This window comes from Condylostylus longicornis, unplaced genomic scaffold (assembly GCF_029603195.1).
Source record: "Condylostylus longicornis isolate FDR11 unplaced genomic scaffold, ASM2960319v2 ptg000027l, whole genome shotgun sequence".
NCBI classification, from domain to species: Eukaryota; Metazoa; Arthropoda; class Insecta; order Diptera; family Dolichopodidae; genus Condylostylus; species Condylostylus longicornis.
In genome coordinates, this window is record NW_026577996.1 from 3,129,904 (window position 1) to 3,152,741 (window position 22,838).

At 24.2% G+C, this 22,838-nt stretch overlaps 1 protein-coding gene across 2 annotated transcripts in view; it reads right to left on the bottom strand.

Annotated features, from left to right (window-relative positions):
* Nucleotides 1–9,612: 9,612 nt before the first annotated feature.
* Nucleotides 9,613–22,838, bottom strand: part of LOC129607207 (serine-rich adhesin for platelets) — a 51,704-nt gene continuing 38,478 nt past the window's right edge. Inside the window, exons 1-2 of one of the 2 annotated variants that reach the window (XR_008696801.1) lie at nucleotides 13,999–16,232; nucleotides 9,613–12,852 (exon numbers count right to left, since the gene is read on the bottom strand). Coding sequence is in view for 1 of the 2 variants with exons in the window: in XM_055518006.1 (XP_055373981.1) it covers nucleotides 12,770–12,852 (83 nt within the window). In the remaining variant the exon portion in view is untranslated. Of the gene's footprint in view, nucleotides 12,853–13,998; nucleotides 16,233–22,838 lie in introns of those variants that run through there. The other variant, XM_055518006.1, reaches the window with a different exon arrangement.

Here is a 22,838-nt window from a genome sequence, read left to right on the forward strand (position 1 = left end):
AAAGCTGTCTATTAAATAATTGTACGAACAGTTGGAGATTTTAAAGTACAAATATCTGCAAAAACAGCAATCATAATAGAAAATAAGTATTCAATAAAAAATTTTAGGTAGCAATTTCCACTCATGGTCAAGAAATTTACAAGGTCTGCTGGATAGCATTTGTGTTTGAAAATGTGACGTCATAGAGAAGAAATTTCTTTGAGAAAAAAATAATTCTCATAACCATATTATGAAAAACATAAACACAGGCTATTGTACATTTTGCCTTTTCTCTGCAATGGAAAATAAAAAAAAAATTAGAAATGGCGCTACTAGAGCAGATTTCATGAAAGAATTTTATAATTTATAAAACTATTTCTGCATGAACTATTTATTAGATGAAGACAGATTAGATAAAGGTGAAGTTTAAACAACGCATAGAATGAAACCAAATTATTTAATTGAACAAATTTTATATTTAATATGAATTAACTTGGTACAATAACCATAACAATTTTTTGAATTACTCAATGCTTTACATTTTTTTTTTTATTTTTCTATTTTGAATCTTGAGGATTATTCTTCAACATTTAAAAGAATCCAGTTGCTTTTGTGATTGTCGTTTGATATATGTATATTTATATATATATATATATATGTATATATGTTACATTTTCATTTTATTATTTTTATTTAAATACATACAATTTTTCCTTTGTGTCTTTTAAGAATTTTTGATTTTTATTGGTTTTAATTTTTAATTATATAGAATTTTTTAATTAATTACAAAATCTTCTCTATTTTTGCTTATAAAATCTTAAAAAAGAAAATATAGGATACAATTCTTATTTTATTCATTGTATTTTTTTTAACTTCATATTTTAATGTCGAAGTTAAATTTTTCATTTTAAATATATTTTTGTTATTTTTTTTTTGCAATATATTTTTACAGGTAGACTTTTTAATTACTATAACTGATGATTTGTTTAAACATTATTAATTTACCTTTTTTGTAGCACATATGTATTTCTTTACGAGGTGAGCCTGACTCCCCCTCGAGAATCTATGTAAATAAAAAACAACATATATGTAGTACTTGTGCTAGCCGGTATTTTGGAAGAAAAGTTAAAAATACATCAATGGAAAAATGATTATTTATTTAGATTAGAATAGGTTTCGTTTATTAGATTTTTTTCTTTCGCACGTATAACACTTACTTATATGTATGTGTCATAATTTAAATATTATTTACTTCTCGATTAAAGCATTAAAATTTTATTAGCCTCATCCTATATCTCATTTTTTCAATCACCAATTTTTAATAAGATTGGATATGTTTTCACAATGTAATAATCTTAAAATATCTCAACACTGTTATCAAATTCTCAACCAAAGTAGTTCAATATGATTACTGAATTTTGTATATTTTTGGAAAAAGTGTGTTTGATATGAAAAATATTCTTCCAAATTGCAAAACAATATTATAAGATTATATGATTCTGACTTGTTTTCTTGTCACTCAATGACTAAAAAGATGAGAGACAAAATGAGGACCTCAATTGATGCGTTTTCGACATAAAATTATAAAGATTTTTATATTTTAAATTTTATTCATATTGGTTGGTAGCTATAACAATTTGAAACTCAAAATTCCATGTTTATTCGCGAAAGAATTTTTATTGATTTGTATGAAATAACTAGTCAAATATTAACAGCTATATAATAAAAACTACTAAAAGTAATCAAAAATTAATATCTTAAAAATTTCACCTAATTTTGACAGTAAATTTTCGTTTTTACAGTAAAATCTGGTGGCTAAAATAGAAAATCCTAAAACTTGTATTTTTTTTTCAATTCTTTGAAAATTGTGATGTTCATTTTGTTTTATATTTCATTCAGGGAATTTTTTACAATCAAACTCACAATTAATGTTGTTTAACGATTTTCAAGCTCAATTAACATACATATAATTAATAATATGGAACCTGCAAAATAATTGTGTTTTGAATTTCCAATATTATTTTACAAATTTATAAATTATTATTTGGCACTAAGAAGCTCTATTTTTTATCTGTTACCTTCGGGTTACACTTACGTTAAAATATCGTACAATTTTTTTTGACATTGAATTTTCGTTTGCTGACAATCATTTAAAATTTTACATAATATATGCATTTATAACAATGTTGTACGTTTTATGACATATATCTAAATAAATAAGCGTCTTCTATGCAAAAATTTAGAAAGACAAATGAAAAATCGGTTCGGAATTAAGCAGGGGTGACTAAGAATGTTTAAAAAATTTTAGTGATGCAAGATTAAACATATTGTTGTAGCAGAAATCAAAAGAAGAAACGTAGAAAAATTGTATCCTTTAAATGTCAATTTTTTTGGCATCAAAATTAATCATGATAACGGTAAAATTTAAATTAAAAAAGTCGAATTTATTTTTTTTTATTAAAATTACTACATTCACTTAAGACCACTGTTAAATATTAATTTTTGTGTATGGAATTTTTTGTTCATATATTTTTATTACAATTTGAAATAAACGATCGATTCGAATTTCGTTGAAACCAGCTATTGACAAAATTCTAAAGCACAAAAAATCTAATTTTCTTAATTTTACTTTTGTTCATTTTTATTTTTTTTTTCAAAAACTTTTTATACATGTTTTATTATAGGTTTTGAATTATTTTATTCGCATATGCCACACATCACGTGAGTAGTATACTCTTTTTAATGAAAAATTCATTTTTGTTTTCGCTTTGCTACTGCAAGTTGACAAGGTCTACTAGAAGAAAATTTTTGATGTCATTAAATTCTCATTTGTTTTTTTTTCATATTATTTACAAAACCTTTTTCGTTTTAGTCTAAAATAACTATACGGTCATATTATTTTAACAGGCTATTCCGTTTTTCTGATCAATATAACTGATTATATAAAATATAAAATTTACAATAAATTTTTTTTTCTTTTTTAGAAGTCTAACCAAATAAAATTTTTAATTAATTTATTCGTTGTAATTTAAATTTAAAATAAAAATAAAATTTTAGACAAATATGATTAAAGCTGCGAATTTTTAAAATATTTTATTTAGTCGAGCATATTTATATTTGATATTAAATTGAATTGTGCGTTTTTGCATATTTTAGAGATTAATTGTATTACTAAAAAGTAAATTAGAAAACATGGTATACACATTTATTCATGTATTAGAATATAAGATTGTGCAGTTTATTTGTGCAAATGTATGTTATTGATTAATAATTTTCATATTGTGTAACAGTGAATTTTACAAGTTGCACTATCTGAATCCTTAAATGCTTCAATTACAATTTTGATTATTAATTGAAAATTTTTGACATTTGAAAAAAGAACTAAATCGGGTATCTTCCTTAAATTTGATGTCAATTTGTTTTATTCCGTAATGTGATTTCAATTGTAATTCAAAAAAATTTCATGCAAAATTAAATTCTTAACTCATTGTGGATTCACACCGGTTTTTTTTAAATGTACATTCATTTTGTTTACCGGGAGGTTAAGTATAGTAAAAAAACTACAAATAAGCCGTTTTTTCTAAGCTATCATTTACAATGTCCGCTCGGTGCATTATGGATTGCCGAAATTTGCATTTGTTAAGGTTTTTCAGAAGTTTCAAAACAAATTATTAAAAAAAGTAATTTGTACCAAAAAAAAAATATTTACAGTCATCATAAAAACTTTTGTACTAAAATAGTACTATATAGGCAATGTTTGTATTATTATGTCCATGTATAGTGCAACATTGTCCCCACCATAAAAATTATTTTTAAAAATAAAAATAAAACCCAATTAATCACATCATTTTTTATATTAAAGCCTGGGCCAGCCATTATTCAAAGTTGCAAGAAAGGAATGCAATATTCTTAGAATCAATATTTGTATATTGTAAAGCTACAAAACCGGTTCTAGAGGTGACTTAAATCTCAATGTATATAAAATTATATGCAAAAAATATTTATAATGTTAAAGAATTCGTTCCAAATTTTTACAAACTAATTCAAATTATAAAATATAAATAAAAATCATAATAATCTTATTAAACTATTCAACCACAATTCTTTACCATATTTTAATTCTTAATTATATATAAATGTACTTAAAAATTTCTATATAATTTATATATAATAAAAGAATTTTTTTATACACTTTTAATAATCTTAAATTAATTTTTCTTTTAAATGGCAAATTCTAAATTTAATGCTGCAATCAGAATATATGGGTTCTAAATATTATATAAGAACTTTTACTATATTTTTCTGAGTTTTCAAGACAAAAAAAAACAATCTCTTGAATGTTGTTTTACCTAAACATTTTCTAAATTAAAATTTTTAGACTAACTGACATTTTATAGGTATAAACAGAATCATTTGACATTTTGGTAAACTCAACGATAACTGAAACACTATTGTGTGTCATCAACATCAACTGAAGCGAGATCAGCTGTTGAACTTAAATAAATTTATTTACATGCAGTTTATACAATAATTTTGAAATATAGAAACTATTCTTGACAACTTCAACCCATACTGTGATTCTGTTTTAAATTATTTTGTAATTATAGAATTTTTTTGAATTATAAATGTAAACATTTTGTTTTCTCTAATTAATTTATTTATGTAAACCCGTCTTTCTTTATTCTGTTTATACACTATAAAAGAGAACATTAAAATATTTTCATAATATGTAAGTAATTGTATAGAAAAATTGCAACTTACAAAATAAATTATTAAAACTTATAAATATTATGAACCCTGTACTTATGTAAATATTTTTTTCTTTCTTTTTTTGTTTTTTCTTTGTGATCAGTCAAATTTTTTTTTTAAATTTAAAAAAAAAAAAAATAACATTACTTTTAATTTTTCAAATTTAACGATTTACACGTAATTTTAACTGCATATTCATTCATACAAATATATTTATATACAATAATAAAGTTATAATTATGATTTTTTTTTTTAATTTTTTATTTTTTTCAAATATACCAACACTAACATTTTTCTTTATTTTCTCTTTTTGTCATAAAATTTCAAACAGAATTAGATTTCTTCTTTCTTTATTCTTTTTGCATATATTTAGGATTAAGTTTAAAATAGACTCTTATACAATAATAAACAATGATTGCTAGCATTCTATTTAAGGGTATAAAACACGCTTAACTATTTCGGAGTATTTTGTGTAAATGGAACACTATTTTGCATTGAAATTCTATAATATAAGAGTAAAAACTAATTTATAAAAAAATTTAAATACATACTAAGTATTTGACGTTTATTTTTCGCATAAAAAAATACACAAAGTCATAATACCGGAATAAATGTGTTCAATTATTTTTCTCAACTACTCCTTTCTAGAGGCATTGGCGTTAGTTAAGAGAACTGTACAACTGGTTTACAGTACAGTAAGTGTTATACGTTACATTAAGAGTGTTATTATACTTTTAAATAGAGAGCTAACAATGTGTACGAATTTTATTTTAAGTATGACTCAATTTTTCATATACATACATACCATTCAAGTTTTTTTTTTTCTATATTTTATATAGAATTGAAATAACTTCAATTCTTTTCTTTATATTTTTAATGAATTTTGAATTTATACTTATATACAAGTCTTCAAAACTTTGAAGAGATCTGCAAAGTTAATTTAATGTCTCTTTCAATTGTTTAGTTTTTTTTCCTAATTGTTTATAATATTCTTGCAGTTATCTAAACTCTGACAAAAAATCTAAAAGTAAATTTCCTAAACATTTAGCAATTATCAAAATGCATTGAATTTCCTTACATTTATATAATTCCATTTTTTGAAATTTTTTTTGTAAGGAAATGATTTGCAAGAATTGAATTAATTAACATTTAATTTTTAGAAAAATTAGCAAAAAGAACAAAAGTTTTGTAAGATAAAAAATTATAGGTATTTGTGTTCATATTTTAATATTGAAATTACGAGACTTCTGTGTTTCTTTACTAAAATAAATAAATTTATAAAAGTATTAATTAAAAATTTAAAAAATTGGGACTTGTTCTGGGAATCGATAATGATGTTATCGTAGAAAAATCGATATTACCACTGTAAATACCAACTATATATTTTAATCTACAATGCATTTTTCAAAATTTATGCGTCATTGTTGTTGCAGTAACTATATGAAATTTTCCAAAGTATATCTGCAAATCACCCAGAAGATCTAAGAAAAAAATTGATCATGCAAATATTTCTGCAAATTACAATGCCTTTGCAGATTTCTTCAAAATTCCAATGAAGCGTATATTTAATATAAATCCAAATTTTGTTATATAACAATAATATAAAACATTTTTTATTTTAAGTTCTATAGTAATAAAATTTTGTAAGATTAAAGAGTTAAAGTAAAAAATAATTTAGTTTTTTTTTGTTTTTTTTTTTTATTTCTACTACCCTGAAATGTTCAATATTCAAAAATATAACATTTTATTTTTTTTTGTTAGTTATTATTTAAAAAAATAATTTAAATAAATTCAAACACATTTGTTTTTTTTTCATATTATTTACGTAATTAAATTTTTTCACATTTTTTAAATATTTTCAGATATATATTATATATATATATATATATACAAATACATATATGTATATATATATAATATATAATATATATATATATGTATATATATAATATATGTATATATATAATATATATATATATAATTTATATATATATATATATATATATATATATATAATATATATATATATAATATATATATATATATATATATATATATATATATATATATATATATATATATATATATATTTATATATCATCTACTATAACAACAATTTTCAATGCATTTAAAAGATTTTTATGTTAACCTAATAATATAAAAATAATTGTTACTAAAACTCATATTTTTTGTTATAACATTTCTAATTTTCAATCTCTATATTTTATTTTATTTTTTGCCTTTTATATTCGTAAATAAAAACAGAACTAATTGTTAGGCACTTTTTACACTTTATTTTGAACATTGAACTTGTTTTTCTTTTTTTATAATAAAATTCTATAGATTTTTTAATTCAAGTTTGATTATAAGAAAAGAATAAATAAATAAGTTTTTTGTTTTTAATAAAATCTACAATTTTTTGCTATTTTTTTTTTGTTTTAAGAACACCTATTAAATTGTTTCATTTATGTTTTTAATGCCGAAAATATATTCTATTTGGCCACTAAGTATGTATTATAGGGTTACCACTCTTAAACAATTTTATAGGTTAAACTTAAGAATTAGGATGAATATAATATTTTTTTGCTAATTGATTTCAGCTCTGAAAACAAATAGATTATCTTAATGCAGTTGTTTGTTTATTTTTATTTTGACAACAGTATACATATTTGCCTTTTCTATTTTCTCGTTTTTTTTTTTAATTTTGAGATTCGTTGCAAATAGGCGTTTTCAATGGCACAAAGTGCTTAAAAATAATTTAAGTTCTTAAGCTGGATTCATTGGTTCGTCGTTTTTGAGATGAGCTATTTAAAGTCGAACTTCTTTTTCTCTTCATTGTTAATTGATTCGTCTGAAAAAAGCTGATCGTGTTTTTTTATTATAATGCATTTATTACCTTTTTGACAAGAATTTTATGTAATTCCAATAGTTCAGTGTATATAAATTTGACGTTTTAAAAAAATCTTCGGATTAAAGTTGAACTTGATTGTTGAACTTTTTGAGAGAGAGAAAAAAAGCTATACTATAAATAAAAAAAATGTCAAAAATCCAAATTTTCATGTAAAATACATCAGCTCGTCGTTTAACTGACGAACCAATGAATCCAACTTTAATAATACAATTTTTCTTTCAAACAACTGACATAGACATGACTGACAGCCCGTAATTTTCTTTAATAATATTAACTATGACATAGAATTATTATTAAGTAGCTCTCTGTGCGTTGTTGCCAGATAGAATATATATATTTGACATTAGTTTAATGTTACTTTCAAAATTGTATTTTATTTTCTTTTAAATTTTTATTTTCATATTGGGTTTTTCATATTGTATTTTCCATTTTAGTTTTTTAATTTTATTTTATACAGAAAAGTTTTTAATTTTTTTTGGTTTCTTATTTCTCATTTATTTAATTATTTTTTTTTTTGTATAATGATCATGTAAAGCGTATTGGCCACAATTTATGGACATTTAAAAAAAAAACTAAAATTTATACATTATGTTAATAAATTTTTTATATTTAGAATATTCAATTACTATTTTTTTATTTTTCTTTATGATTCAATTTTTAATAAATATTTTTAATGTTTTCATTTTAATTAAAAGTATATTATTATTATTTTTTTTGGTTTTTACTTGAATTTTGCATTAAAGATTTTTCTTATATAGGATTTTATGTAATAACTTTATGTACTTATTTATAATTTTATGTTATATATGTATGCATCTATTTAGGGTAATATGAAAAAATCTGTATATTTTAAAAAGTCTTTCGCTTACGTGTTTTTATATTTAATAATTTTATATGTAATATGTAATTTTTTATGCCTTTCGAAGCATATTTACAACTCACTTCTAATTATATTTATATTAATATTTAATTATATAGTATTTTATATAATATTTATTAGACTTATTAAGAAAACACACAAAATTGTACTTTATAAACTCATCAGTAATTTTGTTTTAAATTTTAATACTGGATTTACAATTTGTAAAAAATTTTTATTTATATATTAAGTAGTTTCAGTTGAAATTTTATCAACTAAATATACACAAATTATAAATATATTAATAAAATATAATATAGAATTTCATTTTATAAAAATAAAAATTGATTTATTTAATGTATACCACAATATTATAATTATAATAAAAAATTAAATGCACCTACTATGCCAATTATTTGTTATTTATTTGTTATTAAAATGTCAATTGAAATTAATTTAGGAGTAAAAAATTGACAGACCTAACAGAAAATGCATGCAATTTAAAAAAATTTGTTATTTCTTCATTTTAGTTGACAGAACGTTAATCACAATAAACACTCATAATTAGGGCTTTAGTTTTCATTAGACAATAATAAAAGAAAATTCAGCTTTTGTGTACCTGAATTATTCAAATATGCACATTTAGTTCCAAAAATTTAAATTAAAGTGTTTATATTAAAAAATGTAGTTTTTCCAAAAAACAATTTAATAAAGTTTATCAAGAAGTGATTGTATTTAATTAATATGTTTAAAGTTTTAAGCAAGTAATGTAATAATTATGGTTGTCGAATTAGTACAATTGACATTAGATCTGCTTTATAAAACTGAAAATTATTCATAATTGACTATAGATTAAAAATCAAATAAAAAGATTTTTCTGCAATTTTTATAACAAAAGAATTGTCAAAAAATAATAATCGTAATTGAAGATATCTTCACTTTGTATTGTGGTAACATTAAATTTAATTCAGACTAAAACTTAAAACTAAATTAAATAATATAAACGTATTTACTCTAAAAAAAACCCCTACTTAAAAAAAAATGCTTTCTATTATTAAATTAATTATTTAAGTTTTGAATTTAGTCTGTAATATTTATTTTGTTAAGTCTCTTATAAAGTATTTTTTAAATTTGTTAATTGTGAAGCAATTGACGCCATTTTATCTTCATATTTTACTGTTTATTTAGGCATATATAAGAATATTTTTTTTTATTAATATAAAAATAGAAATGAATCTTTCTTTTAAATTTCATGTGTATATTTAAACTTTTTTCAAAAATTTTAATAACAATTTTTCGTAAAATAAAGACAAATATTGTTAAACTTTTCCTATCTCCTTCTTAAAATTTCAAGATTTCCATTCCCTCTTAACGAAAAATTTTGCATTATTAAAATAAAATACAAATGAAATTCGACAAAAATTGTTAAAACCTTCATTTACTGACTATACCATTAAGAAAAACAATAATTTTTTTTTTTAATTTCTTAATTTCAATTTTTGATTTTTCTTTAAATCTTAAAATTAATTTAAAATGAACGAAAGAATTATACTGTCAAAAAAATTTCGTACGAAAAACTAATTTGAACTGTTTGAACCTACTAAAAATTAAGTGAATCTTATTAATAATATTAATAAAATGTAATATGCAAGGTAGAGAGAGCCATCTTTATAGTCTTCCATATAAATTTTTAAATACGTTTTTTTTATAATAAAAAATTCGATATTTTCAGTCGGTATACGTGAAAATAGACAGTGGCGACTCACTGAAATATTATTTTTTAAAAAAATTATACGACCTTAATAAATTTGTTCTAAAATTAAATTTTTAAATTTGAAAAACATCACATTTCGAAATATAAGTATATATTTCAACGAGATAACGTTTAAAATATTCGTATAAAAAGCGACTAAAAGCGCGCAGTATAAACTTTCGATGCAACGTCAAAATGGGTTAAATAATGGGCTTCAATTCAATCTTGATATTATAACCTAGATTAATAAATCACTACGATGGCTTATTAGTAATTAAATATGTAAAAATTTAACAAAATGTTTGTCATTTCTTTCGTCACTGGAAGTATAAAATATACTGCCTAGTTCTACCATTCACAGAATTGTATCCAACTAATAAAATTTTAAAATAACCGAGCTGTAATAATTGGATATAATCAAAATTAAATTCTTCCATACATTCATACATACATATTTGATGAATTTGAGCTATATTTTTATTATGGCTGGCATGAAATTTATTTCTTTTAATGTTTATTCATCACTATGCTTTTGTTGCCTATCTTAAATATAAAGCACATCGCTGTATATATATCGTAAATGTGTATTTTCTCTTTATATAAGAGTAAATTGAATGAATTTTGCACTCAAATATTTAATGTACATTATGCAGGTATGTTAACATATGGTTACATGCGTATATACATACACATGTATATTAATATGAATGCTTGTATGTTTGTGTATTAAAATCAAATAATTTTAAAATTTTTTTACCGTAATCCATTAAAAACCTTTTTGATAATAATGTTATACAAGTATTACAGGATCACCTTAATGTAGTTTCTCTTAAAGGACGTATAAGAATGGAAAATTAACTTTTTGATGGATTAATTTAAATTTTATAAGCAGATGGGCCGTACCTCTGACCTTATTAAGAAAAAGAAAAATTAATTTTTTTGTATGATTAGATTTAGAATTTTCTAAAAATAATTTTTGTGATTTTTTTTAATTTTGGTTATTATTTCTCTTAATTTCTCTTTTTTTGCGTTTATTTTGGATTTTAATTTAAAATATTAAACATAGCTAGCTACCCACAAAACAAAGTTTTAAAATCTTAATTAAATTTTCAAAAATCTGTTCAAACATTCGGAAATTTTTCCCAACAAATTAAAGTTGAATACAATTGTGAATTTCCCATATACAATGAAATTTAAGATGACGTAGGCAATTCCAAATGTATTGAAATGTCAATGAGTGTTGTAAGATGCTTTAATCGCACAAATTTTCATAGCAAATGAAAATTTATGGTACAAGCCATGTCGAATGATGTTTTTTTTATTTATTATAAGAAAATTAAAAATCACAACCATTGAAATTTTTATTAAATTAAAACTTTTTTATCACACATATAAAATTCTACATTTGAATAACAAACGAAAAATCTATGTATGTATAGGTACAAAACAATTATAAATTTTAACAATTTTTGTCGCTGTCATAAAGTTTAAAAATTTAATACAACTTTTTTGCCTTGTTTCTGGCATCTTTTTTATTTTTAGTATAGTGAAATACAAAAAAATAAATTTGTTTTTCATTCCGCGGACTCATAACTCTCATGAGTTGTTAAAACTTCGATTAGATGCATGAAAAATTCTTTTCAAATTATTAAGTAAACATGACCAAAAAAATAATACCTTGCTCATATTATATTCTAAGTTCTTTCTAAAGGCGAAACCTAGTGAAAAATTGTTTTCAGAGCATTGGATTTATAATCACAACCTAAGCTCCATTCATATTTTTATAATCTCGACATAATACGACAAACTTCCTATATAACCGCTTTGTTATTTTTTTTTATGGTATTTGAAAAATCTATATATATAGTTATAAACTTTTCATGTCTGAGAATAAGGAGAACGCAATCCAATTCTGATTGAACAATGTTTAGTATCTAAATCCTGTCTAATAAATACTTTGGCTTAAATCAATTTAAATCTTTAATCTTTTTTAGACCTTAATTTTTTTCATTGCATTTTATTTTGACATATTGCACAAATAAATCGTATTGGAAGTATAGTTTACGGAATTTGAAGAAATTGTCGATAAATTTTTTTAATTATGACACAAATGTATTGGTTTTTTGTCTAAAATAAAAATTTTACTAGATAAAAATTTTAATAAATTAAATCAAAAATTAATTTTCCCTTCTTTCAATTTTCATTTTACATTTAATTCCTTTATCCTCCTCATTGGTATCGGTTTAATTGAATATTTTATTTTTCTCCTAGTAATAATAATGGTAAGAATTTAAATTATTATTTATACTCTAACTTTAGAATAAATATGCAAATATTTTTTTTTTAAATAGAAAACTAATCCTTGTTATAACAAAATTGCATCACTTATTGTTACTTTTTTGTAAATCAGAATTATAATGCTGCTATAAATGTTAATAGGTATTATTAAATTTGGAAAATCCCAAATGCTTAAATACTTAATTGTTAAGAATTCTCGATGATGATCAAAAAACCTTTGTTAGAAATCTGACTCTGTATAATTTTTTGCTAGCCTTGCTCTATTCAAAGATTCTTGCATGAGTCTTTCATTTTCCTGTCGCACTGTAAAAATAATAAAAAAACGCACATTTAAAACTGTAAATTTGATAAAATATTATGTTTAAAATTTTTACAAAATTTGTAAAAAAAAAATCAGCATAACCGAGACTACTTCTTTTAGTAAAGAATATATAGAACTAAAAGGAAAACAACAGGGATTTGGTCGTGTTGAGAACTATTTATATGCTTGTAGAATTTTCATGATGTTTGAAATGACAACAATGAAACAGAAAATCCATTTTCAATAAGGTTGTCAACTACACATTAATATTTTATATATGCATGTATCTATATTAATGTTATCAAAGTATGAATTCACTTAAAAACTCTTATGAATGCGGGATTGATTAGAAAGCTAAAACCGTCATTTAGATGACAAGAGTTTGCTTTCTTGGGCCACACAACTCAAACGCTAATTTGACATTATTATTTGACATTTTAGTTTTTTACAAAAGTTTAAGGTTAAGTACAGGTCTGTCTAACTGAATTTAACCTTAACTCTTTAATTACTTTCTTTGAAATAACGAAGTTATAGGTTGTCTATCAAAACTGCTAAATTTTTACGCAGAATATGGAATCTACTTTATGTTAAACATTTTGGTAAGCAAATATATAATGTGGAATGAAAATTCTGCTTTAGTCAGCTGTGTACCTTTAATTATAAAAAAAAATTATTTTCCACCAAGATTTTGATATTTCTCTCCTTTTTTTTTTCAATGCATACTGAATTTTTTGTCTGCAAAAATATGTCAAGTTGGTGGCAACTTTGCTTGTTTTTGACTTAATGGTACAAAGAAAATTTAGTACATTCTTATTTTCGTTAAAAATTCAGATTGTACCAAAAATAAGAACGTCAAATAGACTGCAGATCTTTTATTTTGGTAGACGGGGATAATACAATAGAATGAGTATAAATTTGTGCACACACATTTATTTTTCATGCGCACCCGAAAAGTTATTTAAAATGAATGTAGATTAAATTGATCCGAATGTTAGTTTGCTTATGAAGCGAGGTTTCGAGCGTTATCATTCGGAACGAGAGGGCTAAATCCAACACGCGTTAATAAATGTGCATGCATATTTATGTCAATTTGTTATGTAATTAAAATTAAATTATAATTATAAGGTAAGAAACAATTACTAATATACTTTTTATTATTTGTAAAGCAGCTCGTAACAATAATGGTTAAGTGTTCATATTTTTACCATCATTTTGTTTTTAATTTTGTTTTTAATTTTTTCATCAATATTTTTAGCTAGTCTATTTAAAAAAGAACTACATTCGAACTGTTAATATTTTGTTCGTTTCATTTAATATTATAAATTTGTTTAAAATTTTTATGTTTTATAAATTTATTTTATTTTTTAATACTAACTTCCACTTTTTAAAATATGATTATTAATTTTTAAATTTATAATTCGCTTTCACTTTTTGTTAGCTTGGAGTTTTAACGTTAATTTAATTTTATTTTTATTTTAAACGTTCAGTTTTTTTTTTTAATTTTTATTAATTTAATTTTTAGTTTTCATTAAATTTACATTTTATTTATATAAGGTTCGTTAAAAATTTTATTTTAATTATTAATATTTAGTTTTGTTTTTGTATTAATTTTATTATTATAAAATATTGATATATCACTACGTTTCCTCTTTCATCTTCATTTTTAAAACATACTTGTTGTATAATAATAGCAAATTAGTTGTTTCAATAGTTAAAGTTTCAAGTTCCTAGCTTTCATCTAAACGATATTAAATACCGGTGTAATGAATTGGCATTTCTCTTGAAAACGTATAAATTTTCTTAGTTTGATTTTGTTGCGTCGATGAACTTGAATGGGTTAATGTGATTAATACAACAAATATACTAGCACATGCTAAACATAAAAATACTGACATTATTATGCATGTTATTTTTTTCCTTTTTCTATCGCCATCATTATTTTCAGTTGAATTGTCACGACTTAATGTTTCCGATTTTAAACCTTTTGCCAATCCAACAGAACTTTTTCGACGGGCATGTTGAAATGGTTTTAATGCTATTGCTGCAAAATCAATTTCACCCGAATTATATGGTGATTGACTTTTATACGAACTAATACTATCATCATGAACATGGCCATAAGATGGTCTTGGACTTTTTTGTATTTCATCATTTACAAAAATATGTTGCGGATTACGATGCAAATTTGTATGATCGTTACGTTGATGCACAACTGGAATTTCATAATCTAAAGTTGGATCTATTATAAAACTTTTTGACTTTTTTGTTGCAATTAAATTTTCACGATATGATTTTACTTTCATACTAGAACTATGTGATTTCCTTGGACTTCGTAATGAGCTACCTGGATGTATTTGCATATCTTTTAATGAATTTGGCGATAAAAATATATCTGATTGCTGTTGTTGTTGAAGTTGATGCTGGTGTTGATGTTGGTGTTGATGATTATTTGATATATCCTCACGTGATTTTAAATAAGCGTTTTGTCGTTTCAAATTTTTCCATCTAACGACACCTTCTGTTACAGTCAATGGAACACTATCTTGTAATCTTAAATGCATTCTACTTTTATCTAATGGAATTGGTGATGATTCCTTTGGAAAATGTTCTGTTGATGTATAAGGTTGACTTGTATATTTCAAGTTATTTGTTTGATATAAATCATCATTTAACGAATGGTGTTTTGTATCTTCTAACGAGAATGTCGGCTTTGTTTGATGATGATGTTTTGTTGGTTCATTAAAAGATCGATGATTTCTATACCTACGACGATTAGGTGATGGTGATCTGCTTAATGATACTCTTTCAGGTGGGCATAATGATGCACCAACACGAATACTACTACCCCGTCTTGAATGATAGCGATCATCTATTTTAATTGTATCGATACTTGAAACTGTTGGTTGCTGTGAATGATGTTGTCTATACGCGATGTTTATTGTATCAGATCGTTTTAGTTGTGTTCTACCACTATGACTTGCTGATGATGATACACCAGCTGATGATGATGGTGTGATTTTCATATGAATATTAGGTGAATATTTAGGATTTTCAGCCTCATCGGGACTTATGATTTCGACATCTGGTAATATTAAATGATTTATTGGTTCGCGATAGGGCACATCAAGTGTTTTTGGAGTTTGTGGATTATAGTTTTCAATTGCCATAGAAATTGATCGATCAATTGACTTGAGTCTAGGTGGTCTTCTTTCTTTCATTAATTCTATATATTTTTTATGTCTTTCGTTATCCATTTTTACAAATATTTTTTATTTCTTTTATTTTAACGGAAAATAAGTAATAAATTTTACAATGTAGTTAAATAACAGTGTTTTAAACGTCTTTTTTTATTGTCAAAAGTTAATATATGTTTTTTTTGTAATGATTCCTAAAAATATAATAGTAATGGATATAAGAAAGTTAGGTAATATAAAAATAAATGCAAATATTTGTTTTTGTAAGAGGAGGTGGGGGAAACCAAATTTATCTTTCTTTTTTTTAAATTAATATGAGAAATATAAAAGAGAAATTTAGTTTGGGAAAGGAAATTTTTTTTTTGTTTATTATTGAAAGCATGTTACATTTATTTGAAACGCCTAATGTTAGAGAAATCGACGTTATAGCAATATTATTTAATTTTGTTTGAGTGTTGTAACACTGGGATTTATCACAAGAGCATAGTGCTAGCGTTAATAAGAATTGTCAAATTAACTTCTTTTCCTGAGTTTACACACTTTAGTAGTTGCCTGTTTCATAATTTTCAGTACTTTTTCCAATTTTTCGTTTCCTAACAAATTAGTTAGAGACTAATTTAATTGAAAGAAACAACACAGCAGCGACTGAATTATTTTAACTAAACGAATTAAAATAATGAAGTTGCGACTTACCAAACACAAATTGAAGCAAACATAAAAATTAGCGGTTTTCGGAAAAAATTTTTGGAAGATTTTGAATTAAAACAAATAATATTAAAGAGAAAACATATATACACAGTTTTATTTAACATCCGCTAGGCGCTGTCATTTACTATGTGACAAACAATTGAAAAATGAATTCTTACGCTAAATGAACTTTAATATTTCCAACAGGAAGTAAATGTAAAGGAGCTGTAGTATTGAATTTCAAACATACATAAACAGCACCCCATATTGCGTTCAATGGCTAAGTATTCTTTACTTGTGTCATTATTCACTACAATTCAATCAATTTTGACAGTATACTGACAATTTTTTAATTGAAATGTAATTGATTTTTCATGAAATAAATGCAAACTTGTAATTTATTAAACAACTCGCATCTACTACCTTTGACCTTTTTTTACTATTTTTAACTTTTATTATTGTTGGTTAGCTATTAATGTTTTCCTAAAAGCAAAATTCGTTAAATTTCAATTAAATATATACGTTCATTTAATCGATATATACATACACACATATATATATTTTCAATTTAATTAAATATTATCAAATATCTCAATAAATAAAACAAAAACAAATAAGTATATACAGTTTGTCCACAAAAACCATTCAATATATTTTTTTCTTAACCACACACAAATTGATATACAATAATGTCCTGAAATACAAAATGAGATGAAAAAAATCAAATAACAGTTACTTGTAACATCTTTATATTATAATATGAGTGTAGTCATTCATACCAACCCCATTTAGTAATAAAATTTGGTGTATACTGTTAAATTTTTTAGCAAATTTCTAAATAAAAAAAACGAAAAACCGAATATTTGGAAAATTTTTAAATATTTTTCCCTTTTTTAGTATTGTTTTTAAAACAACATCCTGTACACGCCATCAGACGAAATCATTGTTTTCTTCTTATACACTTTCTTTGAAACTTTTCTGTACTTTTTTTTTGAGGGTATGAGGGGTTTACGTCACGTAAATTTTTTTTTCTAAATTCTGAAAAAAAATTAAATATGATAAAATAAAAAAATGAAAAAAAATTCAAATAATCATTTTAATGCTCATCATAAGCACACACCTATACGCACGTATTTAATATATTGTACGAGTATATAGAATGTAAAGGCGAATCCAAAAGTTAGTATCTAAAACGGTCGACAGGAGTATATATAAGTATTAATACATATATATATACGTATATATATATAAAATATATACAGAGAGTTCGCGAATAGAAAATGAAAAGAAAACGAAAAAATCAAAGAAGGAAATCTCCATTTACAAAATGTATAATATAAGAGGAATAGGGTATTAAGTGAGGTAAAGAAAAAAAAAAGAACAAATTTTCTATATTGTGATTGAAAATTTTTTCGGAAGTACTTATCTTTGTATTTTTTTTTTCTGCTTTAAACTTGTACATACAACACTAATGTATATATGCTAAAATCTACTTGTTCATCTTATATAACAACGCGGTAAGACTGCAAATTCATATACATTTAATTTTTACCGACCGTATTGCATACAATAAGGGAGGTCATGTGATGGTAACAAATTTCAGATGTCGAGTTTTCGGTGGGAACGCATTACTCCATAGCAGAGAAATATTTTTGGGGAGACCTCGGTTTGTATGTCTGCCGGTCTGTCGGTCCATGTTTGTGTGTACAACGTGTGTATTTTAAGTTCGGCTAAGACCTCCTAAATTGGATTTTTTGCCGATTTAATGTTTTTTCGAACATAAGGAGAAATAATATAAAAAGCAGCCAATTTCTTTAAAATTTAATATTTTCATTGGGGCTCGGAAATCAGTGGCCTATTTTATATTTTTTTACACACCTACGGAACTAATTGAAATTTCATGAAATTTAATATTTGAGTTGTTGTTGTTACTTAAACTTACTGACGTACATTTCGGGGTATTCGTATTGCGAAACTTTGCTAAGAGCCAAGTTAACATTTTTTAAGGTGTATGTTAACTAAAAGCTTTTTAATTTTCTTAAAATTGGAACAAAGTGTTGAAAAGGCATTTCCATAATCTTCTGTAACACTTTCGCTAAACTAGACAATAAATCTTGCGGTCGGTTATGTGCTGATCACATCAGATTTTTTATGTTTTTCTTTTTCAGTGTGTTGGTATCGATAATGCCAGATTGAAAATAATTGGAATTATTCGAATTTTTTTTCATTTTTTCTTGTGTGAAGAAAGAAAAACAAAAAAAAAAATTTTTTTTTTATTTAAATTAAAGAACTTGAAACTTTTTTCTTTTAAGGCTTCTTATATGCACTAAATTTTCGCCTTTTTATATCAAAAAGTTTTAAAGGAAAAGGAGAAACAAAAAATGGAAAAATCACAGGAAATATTAATTTTAGAACCGAGAATAAATGCCGGGAAAATTGAGTTTATTAAACTTGCCTTTGAAGTGGAACTTCATATACATATACGCGTACACCTACATATTACAGATGTGCCAACAAATTTGAACCTTGAATTATACGTTAAAACACATAAAAAGTATATACAAAATTTGTGCTTTTAGATCTTTAAGTACTTTTTCGTTTTGTTGTCCTTTTATTTCGCTTCCTCCATCAAAAATATTAGGATAAAATGTATTCTTTTTTTCCATATTTACGAGTATATATATATAAACTTAATTTATAACGAAAATCACAAATTTTATTAAGAAAATATCCTTAAAAAAACTTCACAAACTCTTGTTGGACACAAAAATATTTTTTTTATGTTTACATTTTTATAAGTGTACATACAAATTCTTTAATCAAACGGATGAAAATAGATTGTACATTATTTTGTTAATTTGAAAAGAAAAAGCAATACTTAAAATTGAAATCTTAAAGAAAATTAATTTGACTATAAATAACATTTTTCTGGAATCATCTTTAAGTTTAGAAAAAGATATTTCTCACAGTTTATTTTCTAGCAGTATATTGGCAACATAAGTGTAGAATTGCAAAATCAAACAATCGATTGTAAAACATATTCAAACAATTTGTTGGTTTCATTCCAATATATTTTATTATTTTTACAAAATGTATGTGCATATAGACATAATTAGTTCATTAAAGGGATTTTAACGCATGCGGTAGCGCTCGAAATATTTTTGACGCGGTAATCTTTAATATGTATGCCATTTGGTTAAATTATACCCGACGTGTGAATATTTATATCCGTTCTTTAATATTTAAATGTCAAATAGTAAGTAAATGTCAAAATTATATCGACTGTCTGTTGAACACTGTTCAATTCGACATTTCTCGAAACAATTTCAGTATTTAATGACCTAATAAGTATTCACGTCTCCTTTCTATATACGAGTATACTCATTAGCACTTCAAATAAGTAATTGAAATTTGTGTCTCAGTTTTTTTATAAATTATACAATAAAAATATTGATTATAATTCTTTATTACCATACGTATGTAATATTATGTAGATCTACTTATGGAACAATGCTGCTGCATTTTATTAATTAAATATTTTCTATTTGTATCAACTTAAGTTAATCTTCTATAAAATATTTGTATTTAATCCTCAAAAAACACTTGTTTAAAAGATGAAAAACAATATAAATGTAAGAATATTCTACTTAATTTTCTTTAAGCTTTCTAAGATATTTGAAGAAAATTTTGAAGGGAACTTTTGCAAAACTAATTATAATAATTGGTATAATTAATAAAGTTGGGTCAAACCAATGGTTTGTATGGTAGCACTTTTCCCTTCAACAAGAGAAAATTCTGCTTTTAAATACAGTCTATGTATACCTATCACACTATTAAAATTATTTTCATTCATATACAAAACTATTTCTAGAATTGCATATAGTTAGGATGACGCATATATGCAGTCTTTGAAATAAAGCAAAAATTAATATAAAAAGGGGTTAACACAATGCTCGATTTTAAGGGTTAATTGTGTGAGTTAAGAAAAATAATTATATTTTTTAATTTCATGGAATTTACCGTTAGCTTTTTGCGTTTATAAAAATTTGGAAAAGCTTGCGGTTTCGGAAATATAAGGTGTCAAAAATTCAAATTTTACGAATTTCAAGAGGTGATAACTTGAGAGGGGGTGGAGATGGAAAAAAATTTTCTTCTAACAAAATGAACTATTTGTTAATATCTAAAAGCTCCTAAAATTTCAAGCTTCTACAGGCTGGGGTCTAGAAGAAAAACGACATCAAAAATTTGGAAAAAAAGGACTTTAGATAACGGTAAATTTGAACGGCCATTTTGTTTTTCTAAAGTTTAGCTATAGCATACCGCGCAAGGGGAAGCAAGCCACTGCCTTTCTGCGTTTGCAAAATTTCAAAAATGCTTATGGTTTCATTGCAACAAATATTTAAAAAAGGGCATTCCTAGGGTTTTGGGGGGGTATAACTTCTAGAGGGGGGGAGATAGGTAAAAATTTTGTTCTACGGAGATAAGTTTCTAGTGAAGATCTATGTACATATTAAATTTCAGCTTTCTATCTTCAAAGGTGTAGAAGTTTTGTAAACAAAAAAAGTGTCCACGGACGGACGGACGGACGGACGGACGGACGGACGGACGGACGGACGGACGGACGGACAGAGTGAAACTAATAAGCACTTTTTTCAAAAAAATTTTTGGAAAAGTGCTAAAAACAAGTACAATAAAATTTTAAAAATAAAATTTAATAATTTATACATTCAGAGAAAATATTATAAAAAAAAATTATTAAAAAACAATAATAAAATTATTTCTATTGAATAGAATAAAATTGATACAAAATTGTGTTTATTAAAAAAATTAAGAAATATATTATTGGTTTTAATTTTGTTGGGACCGAAAATCACAAAAAACCTGTGGGTCGAAATGTGAAGGGCCGTAGGACCAGATAGGAGAACAAAAAAATTTGTTTCAATGGTAAAAATTAATTTTTTGATTGAAAAATATTATAAAATAGTTCATTTTTCGATTAAGTTCATTTCGAACTACTTCTTAGCTGAATGGGAACGTAACAAAAACAATGAAGACAATGCAACAACTGGCAAAAAATTTCAAAAGCAATTTAAACATATTTCATAAAATATTCAAGCCAAAGAGCCGTTTGTATTTTTAAAATTTTATTAAGTGTATTGTGTGAACATTAAAGAATTGTATACACACATGTTGTCAAGCACACTAAAAAATTATATATTGTCTAGCACGATTGTGAGCGGTCGTGAAAGTAGCCAGCCCTGTTTTACTCCTGAAGAAGTAACGAAGAATTCGCTTATTTGGCATTTGTCTTACTGCGAATTCGGCTTTTTCATACCAAGATTAGGCGGGTTTTTTGTTCAGGGATTCCCATATCCCTTAGTACTTTTTTTATTGTATCAGGTTCTGTATCAGGAGAGCCTTTCGGAAGTCGATTAAAAGCATATAAAACGGTGATCTGTTTCCTACTGACTGCTCGACTATGATGCTAAGTGTATTTGCTTGATTGACATAACTTCGATGCGAGCGAAACCCTACTTGTTCTTCACATATTTTGGTTTCAAACTTTTCTCTCAAGTGGTTTTGGATAATTGTTGCCAAGACTTTGTATATCATGTGCAGTAAATCAAGTTACCTTTCTTTGATAATTTGATAATTAAGCTCTTTTTCCATGACTGCTTTACCCTTTCTACATTCCATGCTCGTGAAATACGTGTGGTTCTAATAGCTGGGCCATAATAAGTGCGTCCACCTTATATGCTATCAATTTAATATTAATGAACGACTATTAATTTACGTATATATAAGAGCACAGAACCAATTTTCTTAATGAAATAATTAAATTATTAATATTCCAAAAATAAACACACTAAATTTATAAGGACCATCTTAAATATTAGAAAATTTTACTGTTTGTTTTTTTTTTTTAATTTTTTCCTTCATATATATATTCTTCTCCTAATGTAGATGTGGTACTTGTGAAACACAATTTGATATTACGTGATAAATGTATATTATTATAATTTAACGTATATTATGAACCATTATACATGTGCAGTTATAAAATTTTCCGATTAAATATACATATATGAAGGGGGAAGAAACACACA